At 39.1% G+C, this 23,010-nt stretch overlaps 1 protein-coding gene across 1 annotated transcript in view; it reads left to right on the forward strand.

Annotated features, from left to right (window-relative positions):
* The window catches only part of MEIS1 (Meis homeobox 1), a 155,291-nt gene that overhangs the window by 83,504 nt on the left and 48,777 nt on the right, over nucleotides 1-23,010 (forward strand). Inside the window, exon 9 of the mRNA XM_007940069.1 lies at nucleotides 5,270-5,415. Coding sequence (XP_007938260.1) covers nucleotides 5,270-5,415 — 146 coding nt within the window. The remainder of the gene's footprint in view (nucleotides 1-5,269; nucleotides 5,416-23,010) is intronic.

Raw genomic sequence — 23,010 nt, forward strand, 5'->3', positions numbered from 1 at the left:
TTGAAAGATACAACTACAAATGGCCGTGGTTTTGGGAGTCTAGGCACACTTTTGGGGCAAACACTCTAAGCCTAAACATATGAGGAGGAGAATAGGAAAGGTTAATGAGAGGACATGGCCTGAAACGATAGTATTTCAATACAAAAGTGTAAATGAAAATGGCCTTGAAGCTAAGGTGGTTTCCAGCAAAACAAGAGGGGTCCACAACCATACACATTCATCTGCCCTGGCAGTTGAAAGTTCATATCCCTAATTAGGAGTTGTGCCTCTGTAACATAAAGAACCCTCTGACAGACAACCCATTTTGTTTTTACCTGATGGCCCACTGGCACGGGAAGTTCCGATCAGTTGTGATGTAAATCAAAGACGCTTTCTAGGTTTTGTTTTTGCTTCACTGTGGAGTAGGTTTTAGGGAATGGCAGTCTTAGGGGGAGAGAGAGAGTGAGTAGGGAGAGAAAAATGGGAGTAGGGCTTTGACCTGCTGGAGAGGAGCCCCTGCTGACACGGTCAGTCTGACCCATTGAATGGCCTGAATACGATAAATGCTGCTTTATCCTGCCTTGAAAGGCACGAGATAGCACAGTCTAAATGCCTGGGCATGCTTAAATAGGCGACTCGGGATGTTTGAGTTGAGCGTGTTTGAAATCTGAGCTCTCTGACAGCCTGGGAGCTGCCACAGGTCACCTGCCTTGCTCCGTGGGGACAGGCCCAGGTCTCACAAGAAATTGTCCGTAGACGAATTGTAGTACAAATTCCATTCTTTGTTGGTTGGCCTCTTTCACTAGACCATGGCCTATAAAATTTTGTAAAAACAATTCTTAAATATTATTTGAAAGGGCAAATGGCCCACGCTGAAAGGTTTGACAGTTTGACATATAGTACATGGTTCTGATAGCTCAGAAACTGAAAAGTGTGGCCACGATTCTCCTGCTTGTTAGAAGCCTGGTGTTTCTTAAACAGCATCTTGTTGCTGTGCAGAGTTGCTCTGCTCCTAGCCATCTGACAGGCAAAGTCTGCTTCAGTGATCTTAAATCCTTTTAGACTAATTTGTGAGAGAGCTGGAAAACAGCTAGCACCTTTGAATCCAGCATCCAAAAAGCACAGAACCAGGTATGGCCAATTAAGGTGCTGTTCCGATAATCATATCAAAGCAGATCGCTTCAGAGACGTCTGATAATGCCAGGGTCAGTACCTAGAGAGAGTGGAGCCCAGAGTTTCACTTCCGTGAGGGGAAAAAAGGAATTTGAGCCGCCTAGTCTCATCAGAGCTGGGGAAGTGGCAGGAAGTGGATTTCTGCATTAGAATGTTGCATATGTGCAGCCTGGGAGCTCAGTGCCCGTTGGCTGCCTCTGCATAGCCAAAGGCCATTTCCAGGAGCCTCTGGCCCCTCAGTCACTGGCCTGCTAGTTAATTGCCACATGGACTTCATGACACATGGGCAGATAATATGACATTTTCGGTTTCTGTCACTAGCAAACGCCACAACGTTGCTTGCACTAGTTGCTAAGAAGCTGTCAAAAACCATTAGCAGTTGGCTAAAGTCGCCCTATGGCATTTCCTCATAGCATCAGCAAAACGAGCATAAATCACCCACTGGAGCCTACTGCTATCCTAATGAGGCTGTAAGCTTGTTTATGGACTAGCATCATTTTTATGATTATTTCCACCTTTTCAGTTTGCCTTCATTTGGCGGCAGGAGAAGTCAGCTCCAGCAATGAAGTCACTGCTGACATTTTACAAATGTGGTTCGGAGCTGCTGCCTGCTGCCGTGTGGTCGCCCGGTGGTTCTCCAAGTTTGTTTAGTGATCTTAAAAATAAAAAAAGGAAATAAATCCTCCCGAGACCGCATAGAGGTGACTATCAAATTGCACAGCGAATGCGAATGCTGAAGACACAATTGACCATTTAGACTTTCCTCTGAGGTGGAGACGTCTCGAGATCAATTTTCAATTTTAGAAAGTGGAAGAGGTTAAACAATTTATTAAAATCTATGAAAGTGTTTGCTTTTAGAATCGTCTGTTTTATTATGCTCTTCTCCTTCCCCATCTTCTCCATTTCCCTAACTTGTGTTGGAAAGGAGCAGGGTTTATTGTTTTAGGCTTTTCTGAACATGCACCAGTATTTACACTGGATTGAAAGCATTTGCTTCCAATGAAAATCTTGTCTTAGATTACAACCCAGCAGTGTAATTTCCCTCCCAGATGGGAGTAAAGTAGCTGTATTTGCCTAAAAACAGTAGGAAGAACAAACTGTGCATTAAGCCAAGGCTGTTTTTGGCTTGAGCTAATGATGTAATAGAAACCTTTTATTCTGGAGAGGTCACTGCCAGGGACTGAAGGGGGTGATCTGGCTCCTGCTTGAAAGGTTTCTCCATTGTATCTACATAAGTCTTCACTTAAAAAATTCTGTTCCTAATGCTTCTGCTTTCAAACAGCAGAAATAAACAGGAAAGGTTCTGGTGAGTGTTACACATGGAATGCAGAATGCCTTCCTCTCCTAATGGAGTATATAATTCAGGTGCCCTCAAGGCACGCTTTCAGGAATTCTTTTGCCTGAGGTAATGGGAAGCTAAGGCTGCTTTAAGGCCTTGATTATCTATTGATGCACAAAGCTGGAAAAAAGTCATCTCTGCTGGATTATAGTAGATATTTCCATAAATTATCAATGAATTCTCTTCTAGGCAGGCACTAGGCATTGCCTGCTAAATTAATCTGAAGGGGTTTCGAGATGCATAGAAAAGGTTTTTTTTTTTTTTTTTTTAAAGGTGGAAAACAATCGTGGTGAAGTGGTGAAAAACAGTGTCATTCGGTTGGAAGCTTTTCATTTTTATATAATCAATGATTGAGTAATATGTTTCTTTTCCTTGGTTACCTTTTGCATGTTGGAAGTTGATTAGCCCATTGAAATTTTAAATGCTGTTGAGTTGTTTTCTTTTCTCATGTTTCTTTAATGAATTGTTATTTTATATGGAGAATTGCTTGTCTGAATAAAAAGCCTCTTTAAATACTGGACTTTCAAGGAATTTATTAGGCAAATCCAAGAAGACTCCTCGTAAAACACTTGGTTATGCAAATATTGAGTGGGGTGGGGTGGAAGGAGCTCTGATTTAAGAATTGGGGCTCCTGGCCCAGCACCCACACCACATCAACAGCTCCATCTGGGTCAGCATGACCTTGGGCAAGTCACAGAAACAACACTTTCCTCCTTGATAAAATGAGGGCTTTGGAGCTGTGGGTTTTTCTGGTTCCTTCCAGTGAGAACACAGTGATTTTGGGTCACTTTAATGAAAAACATGAATCTCCAATAAAATTATACACTTTAAATTAATAAAAAGTGTAAAGGCAGGCAAACCAAAACCAAGGCAAATTCACTGCCATGGAGTCAGATCCGACTTATAGTGACCCCTCCTTGAGTTTCCGAGGCAGAATCACTATGGAAGTCAATTGCCCAACCTTCCTAAGTTTTCTATTTGTGACCTATCAGAAATAAAACTACAAATATTTACATTTGTCTGCTCCTCATGCAGTAAACTTTTTAAACCTTAGCTCAATACCAGTCAAGGCAATTTTGGGGTGATTCTCTTTCTTGAAGGGAAGCGGGGGTCTCCTGAGGGACCTGTTAAAAACAACTGATTAATTGAAACATAACTACTATAGATTAGATTAAAATAATGAAAATCAAAGAATTCTTTTTATATGAAGGATCTACAGAACAGACTCGATGGCAAATAACAACAACAACAGAACAGAAATTAGAAATGCAGAAATTCTTGAAGCAGTGTAAATAAATCTGAGACTAGTTCTTAGTGGCACAATGGTTAAGTGCTTAGCTCCCTAACCTAAAGGTTGGTGGTTTAAACCCATCCAACTGCTCTTCAGGAGAAAAACCTGGCCATGTGCTTCCCTAAAGATTCCAACCAAGGAAACTTTGTGACAGTTCTATTCTGTCACATGTGGTCGCTATGAATGGGCATTGACTCACAGGCACCTAATACCTACAGCAACTTCTAGTGTACAGCCAATAGGACACTTGTCTTAGGAAAGTTTCAGGTTCTTTGGGTCTTGTGGGTTGCTCACCAATGACTTATTTAACCCAGTGAATGTGCTTTCCAGTGCATTTGTTACCTCGTTTCTAAACCTTGGTGCTATACCCTTCTTTTTGGGCTCAGATCAACCTGCTCATTTCTAAAAGCCAGTAACTTCCACAAAGAGCTAGGACAATCAGTCCAAGCTGTGGCTCACAGGAGATGGTATGTGATAGGAGCTAAGCTACTTTTCAGCGTGAGCTTAGGCCACTATTATTTTCCTTTTTGAATTTTGTGCCCAAACCAAAAATGGAATACAAATTCCTTAGGCACCTTATGACTTACTTTGGATAGGGTGAATATTTAGGCTGAAGCTTCATATTTTTCTCATTTTTAATATGACATTGTAAACAAATTACTGTGTTTTTTTTTTTTATTTTATTGTGTCATGGAGCCAAGACATTTTCTAGAAGAAATAAATTTTATAATCAACAGGAAAGTAAGATTCAATGTTAGAAATATGTCAGCAGGTGATTTTTTAATGAGAACAATTTAAATCTAAAGACATTTTTGAAACTATCTGGATTATTAGGATACCATAATTCTTAGTCTTGATTTAACATTATTTTACTAAATAATTATTTTCTAATAAAAAAATGATTTCAGGGATTTTCCCCAGGCTAAACCTGATATCCTTTATGAAGCAGCCCATATCAAACTATTTGTATGATGGATTACCTATATTTTCATGGCCTACTTTAACTCGTTTTAAGGTAGATCATATGGGAAATAGTTGATACCTTAAATGAATGTTCTTACAAGTTGGTGCCAGTGACTCTATGTGGGATTTGAATACCCAGGTAGGGGCAACAACTCTGTTAATGGTTGCCACCATGTTTAACTCCTCAATAAAAATTACACTTAATGTGTCTCAGCTCTACATGTTGGAATAATTACTATGGCAACAAAGCTACTAATGAGATTGTGTATTTCCCTCCCTTTGACCTTTAGCATTGTTCTTTGGAAGAAGTTCTTTAGAACCAGTTACGTTTGAGCCTAGACCTTGTTCTTTCTCTTTGTCTTGAAAACAAATGAACAAACAAAAAACAAAACAAAAAAACAGTACCAAAGAAACTATTAATCATTTCAATTGCTCTTTTGGTTTTGTTTATATCCAAAGGCATTCTATTTGAATAAAGCATGTCAAGGTAGCATCAGTCAAAATTTGATTCACTATGTTTGCAGGTGATGGCTTGGACAACAGTGTAGCTTCCCCCAGCACAGGTGACGATGATGATCCAGATAAGGACAAAAAGCGTCACAAAAAGCGTGGCATCTTTCCCAAAGTAGCCACAAATATCATGAGGGCGTGGCTGTTCCAGCATCTAACAGTAAGTGGATTCTAAATGACATATATAAACTAACTATGGACAATGAATCAGTTTTGCTAGAAAACAAAATAAAGAAAAGAAAAGAAAAAAAAGATCCCTCTGGACTTTTAGAATATTTCATAAATCACTGAGTTCTCTTAGTTTTTTACAAAAGTGTTAGTAGTTGTTTATCAAATCCATACACCATTGAGGAGTTTTATTTGAAGTTCACTTTTGCAATTTTGTTAACTTTAGTAAGTTCTGAGGTTTAGGAGTTCATGTACATTTGTGATTTTAAGTTTGTATGTTAATGATGTTGCTTTTCTAAGGGTGATTCTAAAGTTCTTAGAACCAGCGCCCACAAAGAAGAAATTAAGCCAAACCCCAGGAAGTTTTAATACCTTCCAATGCTTTAGTGGATCTTTACTGTGAATGGTCCACAGAAAATTTCAATTTTGTTGTAGTGGCAAGAGGATCACATAATTTGCTTTGAAATGTTTTGAACTCACTGGCTTCCATTACAAAGCCTTCGTGTGAGTCAGAGCTCCACAGTGAAAGTTGTCCCTGTATTTCAAACTGTAAAGGGAAACAGCAATATAGAGTCAGCTCTTCCTGTGTAGTCCCCTGTGACTTTTCAAGCAGAGTAACAGTTTATATTGTCTGTGTGAGTATTGCTGTTTTCACTGCAGGAATTCTCCTGGAGATGTGAGAAACTGGAGATTTGGGGCCTTACGCCACTGGGGGATTTGTTTTGTTTGGTTATTGTTCTGAATGAATTTCATGTTCAAAATATTTATAATCATAATATTTTGGTGGATGTTTTTATAAGTGTGTACTGATTTAATGATGTCTAAGGAAGTAGACAAAATGAAAATTTATTGGTGAAATAATATTTTAAAATTCAGCAAAATTGTTGACCAGAGGGCCTTGTAATATTAGGAAGAAGGGATGAATTTAGATAGGTTGTAATGTAACCTAGGCTAGGATGAATGAATGTTAAAAACTCTTGGCTCTTTGTTCTTTTAATGTCTGGAGCAAACTTTTACATTACTGTTTTTAGAATAGTTTTTTCTTAATGTTATTTATTTTTCTAAAAATATAAAAACTCTTTGTTGTCACAAACATTTCCACAACCTGTTAGTCCTCACACCCTTGCCCAATATGAAAACCATGTCCCTTAGTGAGTTGTAATGATACAAAGAAACAAACTCAGGGAATGTCCAAAGGGCACAATGGTCTCTACTTCTAGAAAGAGGTTGTGCATCAATAACACTCGAGGGTATAAATTAATCCAGGTTTTCCAGTGTCGGTGAATAAAATAAAAACTAAGAGCAGCAGGAGTAACTAAAAAAATAACTTTTTCCCTTCTCCTCCCATCACGCATTTGAAGATCAACCAGATCATGTTGACAGTTTTCTAATAAACTTTAGGGATTGGTTAATGCTGGTAGTTAGTTGAAGGGTTAGATTCTGTTTCCGCTGTTACGATTTTAACTTCGTATTAGCTTTTACTAAATTCTGATTGAGGTACCACTATTTATCTAGCACTTGTTGCATGTATGTAGATATTCTGAGATGTGCCTTGTGCAAGATTCCTTATCAACTACTTTTGAGCTGGGTTTGGAGGGAGGGTCTAAAGGGGATATTATGAAAAAAAGAAAAAATAGTAGGCATTTAAAATTATCAGGAGGTAACAAGCAACAATTGGCTAAAGGTACTCACGTGACCTGAAATGCTGATATTTCATCCTCAGAGCCAACCTGCGAACCTGTTTTGCGGAGCATGTAGGAGGGAGAGGCAAAATCAGGATGGCCCTGAATTCATGACCAAACTATTTCTATTTTTATATTAACAGAAAAAAAAAAAAAAGAGTGGATTTCTTCAGCTTCCATCTCAATCTGTAAAGAAGCTTTGGCTTTACTTGAAGCTGAGGTGCCCCTGAATAAAATATAATCAAATATTGGCTCAGACAGAATCAGGAGAGAGAGAAAGCAAGCCCTTTTATTCGTCCTCCAGATTTTCTGTCTTTCTAGGCCATACCCTTGTAAAGAACCTTGCAGAGAGCTATATTACCTTCTTAGAATAAACCAAAAATGTTTTAAACAACCAGCATGATTTTATCTACATTGCAATGATTATATGGACCATACGTTAGTAGGGCAATCATAATAGAAATTATTCATTAACTGTCTGACTCCTTGGACCTGGCTAATTTCCTTCAGTTTAAGGGTCCTCACTGGCTTGTGCCATTGCCTTGAAGGGGAAGCCCATTCTTCCAGGTCTCCTGGTTTTCTATAATGTCAGTTGGCTCATTGTTTCTAATGGCATTTATACCCTCCCTAGCCACCCAATGTAGTCCCTATGTAGTGGAAACGATTAAGGTGCTTGGCTGCTAACCAAAAGGTTAGAGGTTTGACTTCACCCAGAGGTGTCTCAAAAGAAATCTCTGGCAATCTGCTTTTGAAGTCAGTCTTTGAAGACCCTGTGGAGTACAGTTCTACTCTGACATACATGGGGTTGTCATGAATGGGAGTCGACTCCATGGTAACTGATGATTGTACCCACTCCTCAGTGCTATCTGCCTCACATAGAAATACAGGCAGACCCTAGGTTGCTAATATCTGAGTTGTGTACAACCATAGTTAAGAACCAATGCCATAAAGCCTATGATATTAAAAATGTAAGGTATATAACTATGATTCATAATAACAATGGGCGCTAAATTTGCCATGTGCGTGAAAACATTCTTATTCTTCTTATTGTATTATTATGTTAAAGATATTACAGTGTATCTGGAAGTGTTTCTTTAATGTTTTTCATGCATGCAAAGGTATACTATATACTAAGACAAACGTTTGAGTACCAACATTAGCTATGGACCATACCTAACCATTCCTACTTACTACAAATTCGATTTAAAGAGAGACGTAGGCATAGAATTCATTCTTAATCAGGGGACTGCCTATAATGATAATTGTCCCTCAAAAATCTAATTGCTTTCATTAACAGCATCTAAAAAGCAAAGTAAGAAGATAGTTTTAAATTTTAATTGTTTTGCCCCTTTCATTCCCTCGGTGAAAAAGATTCCCTTCCCTTTTCTCTAATTAAGGAACTCTGGTGGCACAGTGCCTAAGGCATTTGACTGCTGACCAGAAGGTTAGTGGTTTAAACCCACCAGCCACTCTGTAGAAGGAAGACGGGACAATCTACTTGGAAACCCAGCGGGGGTCGATGTAAGTCGGAATTCACTCTATGGCAGTGGGTTTGGTTTGGTTTTTGGTTCTCTAATTACAAGAGCAAATAGATCTATAGATACAAAAGGGCACCCTTTCCTTTGTCTTGATATATTCCTTGCAGAAATGCATGGACTACTTTGGTAATATTTAGAGTCAAGGACTGATTCTAATAAATTCTGTGGAAAAACTGAAGACTCTAGACCAATCAGCCACTCCTCAGAAGGAAGATTGGGCAATCTACTTCCATAAGGATACCATCTCAGAAACCCAAGGTGGGGTCGCTATGAGTTGGATCCAACTTGATGGCAGTGTGTTTGGTTTTAGTTTTCTGGAGTTTAAAGAGAGTTTTGTTGTTTGTCCAAATATAAGTAACTACTGACCCCTCAATACTAATCTTTTAGTAACTTTATGTCAAGCCCTGAGAGGTCTTCAGGGATGCAAAACTCATTTGGAAGTCTGGGTACCAATTTTAAATGATCACATTATTGCTAGATGATTAATGTAATTTGTTATCTTTCTGAAATTTTGCTAGATGTACAAGAGCAAATTGCAACTCTGGCTAATTAAAACAATAGCAATAACAATTTATTAGTGAATTGTAAACTGATCTTTTTTAAATGCCAAATGGCATATTATAAACCCTCACGCACTTCTTTGAAAACAAATTGCTTTTTTTGTTTTCTCTTCTAAACAAATAGGTCAGTTTTTTCATTGAGTTTTCTCTTTAAAAAAAAAATCTGCCTTTGAAAAGGCTTTTAAGCATTTGTATGTTAGAGGAACAGACTAGGCCTGAATATAAAAACAAACCAGCAAAACTCACTGCCATCAAGTGGATTGCAACTCATAGCGACCCCTCTTTGGGTTTCTGAGGTGGTATCTCTACGGAAGTAGATTGCCCAGTCTTCCTTCCGAAGAGTGGCTGGTGGGTTTGAACCACCAGCCTTCTGGTTAGTAGTGAAATGCCTTAGGCACTACACCACCAGAGCTCCCAGGCCTGAACAAAAAATCTTTCTGAATTTGCACCCTAGGTGCATGAGAAGAAAAACGTGCCATTCTGTAGTTAGTCACAGGTAGGTTTAATTAGTAGCCCATTTTACTACTCCAAAGAGAGAACTAAAGCCTCATTCTTGGACTCACAGTCTCATGCAAGCTCAACTGGACATACTTTAGTATAATGAAAACAATAAAAGAAAAAGGAAATAGGCTTTAAACTTTGGTGATTATGGGGTAAAAGGAAATTTCAGTGATGCTGATTTCTAGCTTCAGACTTCCTTGAACATTTGTCAGTTTTGATAAGTAGAGAGGGGCTCTTTAAAAAAAGAAAAGAAAAAAAAAAAAAAACTCCCTGGAACTGAAAGAGTGACATTCGTTATTTGGATAATAAGAGAGAATTAGGAGGAAAACAAAAGCATTTATTCATAGAAATGCTTACATTTGCCTGAAGATAAATGATTACAAACAATTAAAAAGTACTTAATATTTGTGTACATGTCACTGTATAGTTACAGTTAATCAGTTCAGGTCCGTATGCCACATCAAGGTTTCTTTTCCTTCTTGAGGGCTGTATTCCAACTGTAAACATAACCTACCCTCTCATAGTGTTTCAGCTGAATGTGTTTTGCATGTTACTTGTACTTTTACTACCTAGTGTTACAAAAACTGAGGTGCTCTTGTGGTGCAGTGGTTAAGAGCTCTGCTGCTAACTGAAAGGTTGGTGGTTGGAACCTGCCAGCTGCTCTGTGGGAGAAACTTGTGGTTATCTGCTTCTATAAAGATTGTTGTTGTTGTTACGTGCCGTTGACTCAGGCCCGACTCATAGCGACCCCTCCTTGGGTTTCCGAGGCAGTATCACTACGGAAGTAGATTGCCCAACCTTCCTTCCAAAGAGTGGGTTTGAACTGCCAGCCTTCTGGTTAGCAGTCAAGTGCCTTAGGAACTATGTTACCAGAGCTCCTTCTATAAAGAGTAGGGCCTTGGAAGGCCTATGAGGCAGTTCTACCTTGTCTTTTGGGGTCGTTATGAGTTGGAATTCAACTCAACAGCAATGAGTTTGGTTTGGTTTATAAAAAGTTGTAACCATGGGTCTAGTGAAAATGATGAAAAGGGATAAATACAATGTTTAAGGTAAAAACAGTGGTCCTTTCTTTTTTTCATTTCCCCTGCCCTAACATATTGCAGTTTTAAACATAATCTAAATAGAAAAGTGGTAAATGTGGCTCTTATTTAAAATATACATTGACTGTATTTTCCTGCATGGAACTACTGTGTGTCCCAGGAATCCTCAAGTTAGGGAGAGTAGAGGTAGTTAAAGCATATCCTTGCAGATTAGCTGAAGATTAAGTCAAGAGGCAATGTATTTTACCATTTAGGGGACTTGACTCTGATGGTGAACTGATTTTCATTCACATTCTCTCGGACTCCCCATCCTTTCACTGATTTGAGGATCCCATTGAACTAAGCTCTGCTACAGAGACAAACTTTATTTCTAAGTCAAATACACACATTTGCTAATGTGTGTTTGTTTGTTTGTGAACTTCCAGCTTGGGAAATATTTTTTTTGTACATGTGGCCAAATTTATGTCTCCATTTCTGATTTATGAGACTTTCCTCTCATTGTGGATAAAGCCAATGTGAAGGGTTGTAGAATCTTCCAGGTTGAGAATGGCGTTTCCATAGAAACACTATTAGATGAAAAGTGCCCTGCGGGTCCTCCACTTTAAGGATGGAGTAAATGGAATTGAATTGGGAATTGAATGCTCTAGAAGAAACAGATGTTATTTCATTGGTTTTCCTTTTGGTAACAAGATCTGTTGGAGATATCTTAGTGCCATCTCTCTGCTTGCAATTTTGGGAAGAATAAGCTCTCTAAGTATTATTACCATAAACTATTATTATAGTGAATTTTGTACTTCTAATTGATATCCAGATTATCCATTCTGTTGATCAAAGGAAGTAAAAGGTCAGAAGGATGGACCTAGGTAGATGGTTGATACTGTTTGTTCCACTCCCTCCATTTCAGTCGCTCTTTCTACCTCTCACCTCTATACTCTGTCAGCTTTAGCAGTGAATATTCTTACTGTCCCTTACTGCCTACCATCCTCAGTTAACATTAGTCCTGAGAAAGCAATTGGGCTGGAAAAGTGTATTTTTCACACTCTTGCCTTTCTTTGAGAAAGACAGTCCCTCCTTTAAACTTTTCCTAACCTACCTTCCTGTTCATGTGCCTGAGCCAAGGGAATTTGTTTGTGGAGATGCCAGGTAACTTTAATTTCTTCCTCACTACATGTTATCTGCAGATATATTATTAAATTAAGACACTTGAAAACTATTAGGAAAGAATGAGAATTTTTTTTTTTTTTCCTTGTAGATAATCATGTCCTACAAAAAAGATGAGCTCTCTTATATGTATAAGAAGAATATCTTTATGGTTGCTACCTTTTCCTTTACATGTAGCTGTTGTCATTCACTTTCGTAGGGTTTATTAATGGTGCTCCGAGTTAGGCTTTGCTAAAACTAACTCAGGCTTGAATGACAAATCCCTCTTTTTAATTTTAAAAGCTCTGCTACTTTGGAGATATCCTGTTTCAACTTTGATGAGATAGGATCCTGACTGTTTTTTTTTTTTTTTTCTTTCTTTAAGCCCAACTGGGAATCATCCATCTCAGGGGAAAAATGGAACAGATTATTTAATTACTAGGGTTGGGAGCGATGTTGGAATGCTCTAATTCTTCTGTGATACACATCATATAAACTCTGTTTTAATAATGAAGCAAATGGTTTCTAGATTCTGGGGCAACTGCCTTTTTCTTTTTCCTAGTTGGTTATTGAAATCCTAATGGGATGGGGGATGAATTTTCCTAGGTCAGGTAAACTGAAAAGACTACAGCTGGAATTCTTCACCCTGAAGAATCGGAGTTAATACTAATGATCATTGTGAATTAGAAGATCAAAGGCGAAGCATCAGCCTGTTCTCCAAGTTGTTGCCCCAGAGGCCATTAGCGACCTGGCAGAGCTCTCTCCCAGCCCTCCACACACCTCCTTCTCCTGGCCCTGGCCTTTCTCCCCCACTCCTAGTTATGCACCTCTGACCTGGGGTAATTACAGATGAGGAGAAGTAGGGGGAAAAACAAAAGTCCAGCTTTAAAATCACTGGCTTATCCAGGTACATAAGCCTCATAAGCAAATGAGCTCTGACTGGGTCTCTATGTCATATTCAGGGGGGTGACAGAGATTTTTGTGCTCAACCCAATGATTTATTCATTTCATTGATGCTCAGGGCCTTCTCTAAGGGATATTTACAGAGTCTGGTTGGCAATTTGTCAAATTAGTCAAAAATGTTCCTTTTCTTTCCAAGGCTAAGTTAAAAAATTCACTATATTGTGGATTTCTGAGATATTCTTAATCAGACTAACTAAATAAAAGACTAGGTTGAAAACAGAATTGCCCACATAAGCACAATTTATTAAGTTGATGGTTGCTGATGCATGTAAGTGTTTGAATTTCACCTGCCATTTATACTTCAAAGAATATATCAGTATCATGTCTCCTTTTCATTTCTGTTAGAGATGATGTATTTTTGGAGATAAAACATCAAACTTGGTCAATGACTATGCAATTCCTTCTCCTCAATTTAAAATCAGAGTATCACTTGTGTGTGTATTTTCTTTTTGTCTTTTTTTTTTTTTTTAAGTAACTCAGCCCAATTTTTAGGGATTTTATTTAAGTTTGGCTTTTTATTTTCTCAGTGTTTAAGCTTTCTAGTGATGATACTTTGCCTGGAAGTATGGCAATTTCACTGAGGGAAAATTAGGTGGGTTCATTTGAGAAAGGATTCCAGTGCTTTGTTTTGTTTTACTTTGGCACGTTGTTGCACCAGTAGAAGGAATTTATATGTCATAGAGCTTAGAATAGGCTTAAGTGGAATCATCCTCATCATGTCTCAGTCTTTCTTACTAAAGTGCATGTGTATATGTGTCCCTGTACTCGGCCATTGTCCTGCAGAACACATCTCTATGAATCCCTGAAATCTCTACCAATCCAGTGGGGAAAACCAAACCAGTTTACTACTTCAACCTCCTAGATACCCAAGTACAGGACTCTAAATTTTCGATTTCTACTGATGTACGCCCATGCCAGAGGGAATTCAAGTAGTGGAGACCACACTGCAGTGGTCTGTTGCACCAGTGACAAAACCTTCTTGCCCTGGTCCAAGCTTGCTTCTGTGAACTGAATGCCGTGAGAGAGCAAAAATCATTTTATTGACACTCCAAGTTAGTAGCGATGGTGATTGTGTACATTCACATTAGAATGATTGCTACTGTCTAGGGTGCTGGTGTTGCAATATTGTTTGTGTCTGCATTTGGAAACTCCTCAACTCGGTCAAGTCGGATTGCTTTAGTGGAGTTGATATTCACCACAGTGTGCCATGAGCAGGAAACAGGTTCCAAGGACTCACTTATTTATCAATGGTCTTTTTTTCTTTTTTTTTTAAATTTTTATTATGATTTGAGGAGCTCTGGTAGCATAGTGGCTAAAGCACTTGACTGCTAACCAGAATGCTGGCGGTTCAAACCCACCAGCCACTCCTCGGAAGGAAGGTTGGGCAATCCTACTTCCGTAGTGATACTGCCTCGGAAACCCAAGGAGGGGTCGCTATGAGTCGGGGCAGACTCGACGGCACATAACAACAACAACAACAACAATTATGATTTGGGTGAAAGTTTATAGAGCAAATTCATTTTCTATACAGCAGCTCATGCACATTTTCTCTCATGACTTTGACTGCGGTTCCTCACAATGTAACAGCTCTCTTCCCACTTCCTTCCCATAGTTACCTCTTCCCTGTGTCCTTCTCTCCCATATCCTCCCACACCCACCCCAACCTGTCTCCCTGTGCATATACTGCCCTTCTGTTCTCCCATGATTGATTGCTCCAAGTAGTGTATCTACTTGATGTAAATGTTCAGCCCATATGCCTGTCTGTTACTTGGCTGGAAGCCACTGGAGTGAGTTCAATTCTAGACCCGAAGGGTAGCTAGGGGCCATAGTCTCAGGACTCTCACCAGGCTCTATTTGACCAGCAAACCTGGTCTTTTTGTTTTGTTTTGTTTTGAATGATTTTGGGTTTTGTTCCACATTGTTCTCCCACTCTGTCCAGGATCTCCTACAAGGATATTCCTCTGAGTGATTGACAGTGGTAGCTGGGCACCATCTAGTTCTTCTGGCCTCATGGTTATATCGGCTGAGGATCTTATGGTCTACCAATCCCGTGGACTGATTGTTTCCATGTGTCTTTGGTTTCTTCATTCTTCTTTACTCTGGACAAGGAGAGAGCCATTGTTGCATCTAGATGGCTGCTAGATGGCAAGCTTTTAAGATCCCAGTCGCTATTCACCAAGGTAGGATGTATAACAAAGTTTTTGTGTAGTATGCTATGCCAGTTGAGCTTGATGTCCCCTTGATGACCATGTTCCTGAGCCCACACGTCCAACTGCTTGTTCCCTCTTGGTTGCTGGCTGTGACCAAGAAGTCACCATAACCTTGTCCCTTGTCAGCTCTGCTATATACCCAGACATTCTTACAATATATACAAATATGCTTGTAAAAACATCTTATCAATGGTCTTGGAAGGACACTCTTGAAGCAAAGGAGTAACAGAGTGGATTGCACCATGCCATTTTCTAACATTTTAAAGACCTTTTAGTCCTTGTCTTTTCTTGTCATTGCAAACTACCTTCACTAGGCAAATTATAGACCTGTGAATACAGGTCCAATACAAAATGTGTTTCTCTGTCTTTGAATATTGTGAAGAAAAGATAGACCTCAAATACCTTCATGCTACAGATGCTAACATCCTAAATTATTTTATATTTAAATGAGATGAAAATTACTTGGTTTTATAACATTATTCTAGTTATTCTGAAGTACAGACCATTGGTTTGACTTAAATAACCACTTGAATTTGAATGTCCTGGTGATGTTCTCTTTTCAGGAAAAAAAATGTGACAGTAGATATGAACTTAACCTTTGGATGTCTTTGTCTTTTGGATGTCTTCATACTCTGCGGTGGATTTTTATCTGTGTGCACATTAACTTTGTTCCTGGCATCTATATGCTGTCACTTCTATGTTGTCCCATGACACAAATGACCACTGAGAATACAAAGTGCTAGTTCTTGGGATGTCCAGAGGTCAGGAGGTATAGTCTGTCAGCATGAACCTTCATCCCAAGAAAGATCAATGAGTGGAGATTATTTCTATAGCAATTTTTAGAAGTTAAGAATAATTTCTACCAATTAGTTAATGAAAAGCCAGTTTCCAAACTACATGGGGATAATATTCACAGAAATGACTTGATTCCATTGAAAAACAAAATGATATTATTTCCTACCTACCTAATGTTACTTTGGGAGCTCTGGTGGCATAGTGCCTAAGGCATTTGATTGCTAACCAGAAGGCTGGCGGTTCAAACCCACCAGCCACTCCTCAGAAGGAAGATTGGGCAATCTGCTTCCATAGAGATACTGCCTCAGAAACCCAACGAGGAGTCTCAATGAGTCAAATCGACTCCACAGCAGTGAGTTTGGTTTGGTAATGTTACCTTTATCATGTTTTGTTTTTTTTTCCAATCAAGTTATTAATACATTAGTTATTTTGACATTTGATCATTCTGTTTTGTTAACACCTGAAGGAGAGAGAGAGAGAGAGGAAAAAAAAAAAGAAAGAACATCTAAACAGAATAATGACATGTATTTCTCAGATGCTTTGTAGTTTACTATTTCCACATAGGGAGCTCTGGTAGCATAGTGGCTAAGGCATTTGACTGCTAACCAGAAGGCTGGCGGTTCAAACCCACCAGCCACTCCTCAGAAGGAAGATGGGGCAATCTACTTCCGAAGTGATACTGCCTCAGAAACCCAAGGAGGGGTCACTATGAGTCGGGTCCGGCTCGACAGCTCATAGCAACAACAACATTTCCACATACATTGGATCCTTAAAGCAATCCTGTGAGGCAAGCAGGATGAGAAAACATTTAGAGAAGTTAGTGATTTTTCTCAAGGTCAAGAAACTAAGAGTTGGCTGAGCTTGAACCATAATCTCCTGACTTGGAATTCCGTGTGCTTTCCACCACGTTGCCTCTTGACCACAGAGCAATTCAAATCACATTCGGAAGTTAAAAAGCATGATTATAATCTCATTCCACAAGCTAGGTAATTACTATTTTTTTTTTTAAATAAAAATGTGTGCCAGAGGGTTTGGGCATAAAAGTTAATAATGCAATGTGATTATTATAAGTAACTAAGAGTCGAGGATGGTCCTTTTCAATCAAGATTTTTTCCAGACACAAATGCCCATAGACTAGACAGAGATATAGCTATTGATATTTTGTGACAATCATATTGATTTCTACGTTGTTACAGTTTCAGATGTTAAACATTGTTTAATGTTGCCCCTTCTTTATGGAAATATGTAAAGCCCTACCCATGTCTATTATTAACAATGTCTGATAGTGGTTTGAGAGGGAAGACTCTTACTTCATGCAAATCCTAACTAAACCCTCTAACACAGAATTTGCCTCCTTGAAGATTTTTTGCCTGTCACGTGGCCAGGACGCCAAAGAGCTATGTCTTTAATTTGCTTTATGGAGATAGAAGAAACTGCTTATGCAGCCCCGATTACTCTTGAAACTACAATCCAACTGTCATTTCTCAGCAAAGAAGGCTGCTAAACCCTGGAGAATTAAGCCTCAGCTCTGGAGTATGACACTGAGGTCTGATCATTTTAAAGCTAGTAATAACCAGAATCCTAAAATTCTTATGAATAAAATGTAATTTTAGTAATGTTTCCATAAACAGTGGTAATGGTGGCATTTTAGTAGGCAGTGGCATTAGTCACATCAAAATTGCACCACATTGGCTTTTAAATTACTCCACCTGTCTGTATGAATAGAATTTTCAGTGTAAAAGCTGAGAGACAGCTGCTGCTAATGTCTCCTTCTCCCTGTGCAGATAATGCTGGCAAATCTACATGCATAAAGGACTGGTTTGTGATGTAAAATGGTACCTGACCCCACTTGCTCTTGTGCTACAAAGCAATACCTTTAATTACCAGTGACTGTGTTTAGTTGTTGATATAAAAATGTCACCTTCCAAGAGTGGAAACTTAGGTTGACTCCCTCTAGTAATGTCACCACTGTACACTTTTTCTTCCACCCATATCTGCAGTGAGACGGGTGAGCATCTCTCTGGGTGTGTTTCAGAAACATGCAAGACATTAACGCTTGAAAGGAAAATGTCTAATACCACATGACCTTGACGAAGGATCTTTCCATTTGAGAACTTTTAAAGATTAGTGGAATTTGGTTCCTTCTTTCCAGGCAGAATAGAAGTCGGGCAAGCTATTTTTACCTTCAAAGGGCTAAGCATCATCCTTCTAGTATAAATACACATTCACGTGTGAGGAGGAGCATGGCCAGGCATTTCTTATAGCAGAACCAGTAAAGGATTGATGGCTGCACAATATCACATTTTTTACTATGTGCTCATGCTTCCTATTGATACATGATGAAATTTACGTCCTGGAGAAGTGCATTTTTTCTTAGCCTTTTGGTTTTGGTCTGTTGTAGCAGCTACTTCGATAATAAGAGTGGGCCAGGCAAGGGGATCATCCTGTTTGAGATGCCTGTGGCCAACCCTGTGTTTGGTAGAGAGGTAAATAGCAGATCTACTGGTCTGGCCCATTGGCGGGCATTCTTTTTAACTTCTTTCACATAACTGGTGTTTTCGTGTTTAATTTAACAAGGAATGAGTAGTAAATGAAAGCTGCTGCCTGAAATCCCACTGTGAGCGTGTTTTGCACTTGGCTCCCCAGTGACAAGGCAATTTGTGAAATTATGTGATGGAGTAATTAGATGAAGCCGGGGCTCCTGATTGTTGCCATGCTTATGTGACGAGGGTTTGTTAGGAAGGGAGAGGGGGAGAAAAAAAAATAGATTATTACCTTGGCAAGTTGACTCAAAGCTTCTTCATTTATTTGTAAACAGAATATTTAGTGACCACATAGGAAGTAGCTGTAATCACCAGCTCATAAAGAAACCACAGCAGAGCTTTTGGATTTTTGCAGAGTGCTCATGTAAAATTTAAGCTGGGAGGCAGAATCCCTGTTAATGTAATTAGGATCTAATTTACCACCCTTTGCACACAGATGTAATAATGTCTAGATATTTATTCTATCTTTAAGCACGTTACATATACCTCAGTGCAGCAGTTACTGAACAGAAACAGGTGTGAGTAGTTTCCTAATTCGTTTTTACACTGTAAACACATAGCAATTTAAGGGAAATATTTACCGAAAAATGAAGGGAAGGAATGTCTGCAAATGCAGTAATGGACAGTTGCCCTTTATGTACTGATGGATTTCTCAATGGTTAAGTAAATTAAAGCAAATGCTAGAAAAATCAATAGGCCAGCATAGTCTTGGTTTTGCCTCATAGACTTCAGGACAGAATGACAGATGGGGTGCCGATGACCCATTTAAGTATTAATGCTTGAGAAACTGCTTCTGCATGCAAGGTTATAGGCTTAGGAACATTCTGCTATATTAAATTACAGACAATAATATTTTTAAGTATATGTGGAATTTATATGTTTCAGTTATGTCGTTCTTATATGTTACATTTGGGCTGGAAGATTAGTTGCTTAGTTGTTACAATAGCACTATAAATCAGTTTTGAATGTTCTCACATGGAAACATCTTCATAGGGCTGTGTTGGAAAGTGAAGATGATGGATACTGAGCTGATATGTATCATGAACTGAATGTGCTCAATAACATTCTATGTGGAAACCAAATTAAATTTAATTAAGGGGTAGATGCTCAGAGCCTTTGGAAAACAAAAATCTGTAGAATACTATTCAAATGTAGCATTATAATTCAGTTCATCTCCAGGGCTACAAATATGTTTTACATTTGGACTAACTTCTCACATAGGTTGACTGTCATAGCATGTAGAATTTTAGGACTGTTCTATTGCTGTAAGAGGTGGTATTAACCTCTGGGAACCAGAAGATATACCTTTGGTAGCACCACAGAGTGTTAGTTTTCCCACTCATTATTCCTATTTCCAAAATTCATTACTCACTTTTAGAAAAATAATTTAAACACTGCAATGGTCATACCATTGGTTTGTTAGCTACTGGAGACAGGAAGACAGAGTGAAGCAAGACAAAGTGTACTTGAGTACTAGCTTTAGGGACCAAAGCTGGTTTTCACCACCAACATGCAATGGAGCATTGAAGTCATTGTCTTGGCAATTTGGAGAGAGAGTGACTTCTTAGTCAGAGAGGGAAAAAAAAAAAAAAAAGAAAAATGACTGGCTTGAAGTGTCTCGTTTACCTTTTTCTATTGTTTGAACTTTAGACAACAGTTACTCAATATCCTTCTTTACTTACTCAATTTCCTTCTTTACTTATAACAAAGCAGATATGGCCCACGTCTAGGTTTGAAAATCCGTATGTGAAGATGTTGTTGTGATAAATCACACCATTGGAAATATTGTTAGCTTGATATGATGGAGAGACATAGAATGATTGTGTGAGTTCTGAATGGAGCATAATTTCTTGATCTTTATCTTCATACAAGGTAATTTTATCTACAACATACTTCTAAATTCTTATTGGGAAAGTCAACAATGTGTACATTTGGAGATTTAACTGAGGTATAGAGTAACCTTAAAAATTGAAAAATCACAGGATGAAAATTACCACAGAATTTAAGTTACTTTTTTCCTTTGTCTAAAGCAGTGCTTCTTAAACATTAGTACGTATTTGGATTATCTGTGGATCATTCCTTTTTCCTTTTTAATGCAGATTCTGACTCAGTAGGTCTGTGCAGGGCCTGAGATTCTTTATTTCTACTGTTATGTGCTGTGGAGCCAGCCCTGACTCATAGCAACCCCTGCTTGAGTTTCTGAGGCAGTATCACTATGGAAGTAGATTGCCCCATCTTCCTTCCAAGGAGTGGCTGGGGGGTTTGAACCACCAGCCTTCTGGTTAGCAGTCAAGTGCCTTAGCCACTGTACTACCAGAGCTCCCTGTTTCTAACTAGGTCCTAAGTAATGCTGATGCTGCTGGTCCATAGACCTAAGGGACACATAGGAAGGTGATCTTCTTTTTTTTTTTTTTTTTAATTTTATTGTGATTTTGGTGAAAGTTTACAGAGCAAATTCATTTTTCATGCAGCAGTTCATACACTTCTTGTCTCATAACTTTGACTGCAATTCCCTACAATGTAACAGCTCTTTTCCCACTCCCCCTGCCATAGTCACCTCTTCCCTCCCATGTACTCTTGCCTCTCCAAGCTGTGTCTCTGTGCATACACTGCCCTCCTGTTCTCCTTTGATTGATCGTTCTATATACCTGAGTAAAAGTCCATATACCTGGTGTAAATGTTCACACATACCCCATGTCTGTTGTTTGGCTGGAAGCCACAGGAGTGATTTCAATTCCAGATCTGAAGGGTGGCTAGGGGCCATAGTCTCAGGGGTCTCACCAGGCTCTATCAGACCAGCAAACCTGGTTTGTTTTTTATGATTTTGAGTTCCACATTGTTCTCCCATTTTATCTAGGATCTCCTGTACCAATCCCCCCCCAAGTGGTTGACAGTGGTAGTCAGGTACCATGTAGTTCTTCTGGTCTTATGGTCATATAGGCTGAAGATCACATGGTCTACCAGTCCCTTGAACTAATTGTTTCCATGCATCTTTGGTTTTCTTCATTCTTATCTGCTCTGGATGAGGAGAGACCCATCGTTATATTTAGATGGCTGCTTGCAAGCTTTTAAGATCCCAGTCGCTACTCACCAAAGTAGGATGTAGAACAATGTTTTTACGTAGTATGTTATGCCAATTGAGCTTGTTGTCCCCTGTGAGGAAGATGACAAGTTTTAAATGGGAAAGAAAATGATTGTTATTCTCCAGTTTTAATTTTTATACATTTTTCTGAGTTTAAATCTTAAATTATTCCTCTTTTTTTTTTTTTTTAATTGTGTTAGTTGGACTAGAATGTTTTGGTTTTTCTCTGTCTACTTTCAGGTTTTTTTTTTTTTTTTCCTAGCATATGAGAACTTTTGTTTGACTATCAAAGACATTTCATTGGGTCTCTTATATATGAAAGGAGCTCTGGTAACATAGTGGCTAAGGCACTTGACTGCTAACCAGTAGGCTGGCGGTTCAAACCCACAAGCCACTCCTTGGAAGGAATATGGGGCAATCTACTTCCGTAGTGATACTGCCTCGGAAACCCAAGGAGGGGTCGCTATGAGTCGGGTCTGACTCGACGGCATATAACAACAACAACAATTTATATATGAAAGCTGCTGACAGATCAAGGACTGCAGAAATACAGACTTTTTGTTTGGGCTGACTGACAGTGTGCTTGTATGTTCAGGTGGGTGCACAAGTGATTCTGCAGGTTGAGTGACACAGAACCTTGTCATTCGCCCCCACCCAGCTTCTGTGCTCTGGTGACAAACTGCAGTGATGGGAGTTATCATGGAGTAAGCGCAGAGTGTGCAGTGGTTGTACTAGCTCCCAACTTCCTACACTGGCTCAACACATGTTCAGATAGCCTTTGTCAGTAAGAAAGTCACAGAATCACTAACAACAGAAACAATACATATGTTTGAGGGAGAACTGTGTCCTAGCACTACTTATGTGTCGTACTACTGCTCTTCAACTTCATGTCTGGTCCAGGAAATCTTTTGTATTCCCACTGTACTTTCTCTGCCATGGACACTGGCACACTCAAATTTCATAGCATCCTGGAAGGTAAATTTGTTTGAGAAAGTGAGCAACTGAAAAGTGTATTCTCTCCAATTGGGCTAAGATCTAAGGCATAATTATAAGAAGCACATATCTATTAATCATTGCTTAGCAGGTAAATTCCCGCACTCAGTGGAGTTCACATGCTGGATGTAGTTTCTTGAAATTAGGTCATTTATTTTGGTCTAAGTCATTGAGGATCAAAGGTCATAAGGAATCCAAAAGCCATTAGTCAGGGTTCTTTTCTGGACCCCTTAGATGTCATTGTGTGAGTCACCCATGGCAGCCCCAGCCTGGCCTGCCGTCAGGGAGCTGGCAGGGTGCCTACTTTATTTCCAGTTTGCATAGATAAAAAGCAGAACAGCTACTCTCAGACTCACTATAAAAATAAGCTTACATAAAATCTCCTTTTGAAATACAGTGTATGTGTGCTCCTGCATGCTTTCTCTTCTGGAAGTCATGGGACCTAGAAGTCAGAATCAGGAAGGGAGGTGCACATTTGATGGTGGTGTGGATGATTCTTTGTTTTGGGGCAGTCATTCATAATTCATCTTGAATTTAGCA

Source organism: Orycteropus afer, unplaced genomic scaffold (assembly GCF_000298275.1).
Source record: "Orycteropus afer afer isolate SDZICR_OR568_19922 unplaced genomic scaffold, OryAfe1.0 scaffold00065, whole genome shotgun sequence".
Classification (NCBI taxonomy): Eukaryota; Metazoa; Chordata; class Mammalia; order Tubulidentata; family Orycteropodidae; genus Orycteropus; species Orycteropus afer.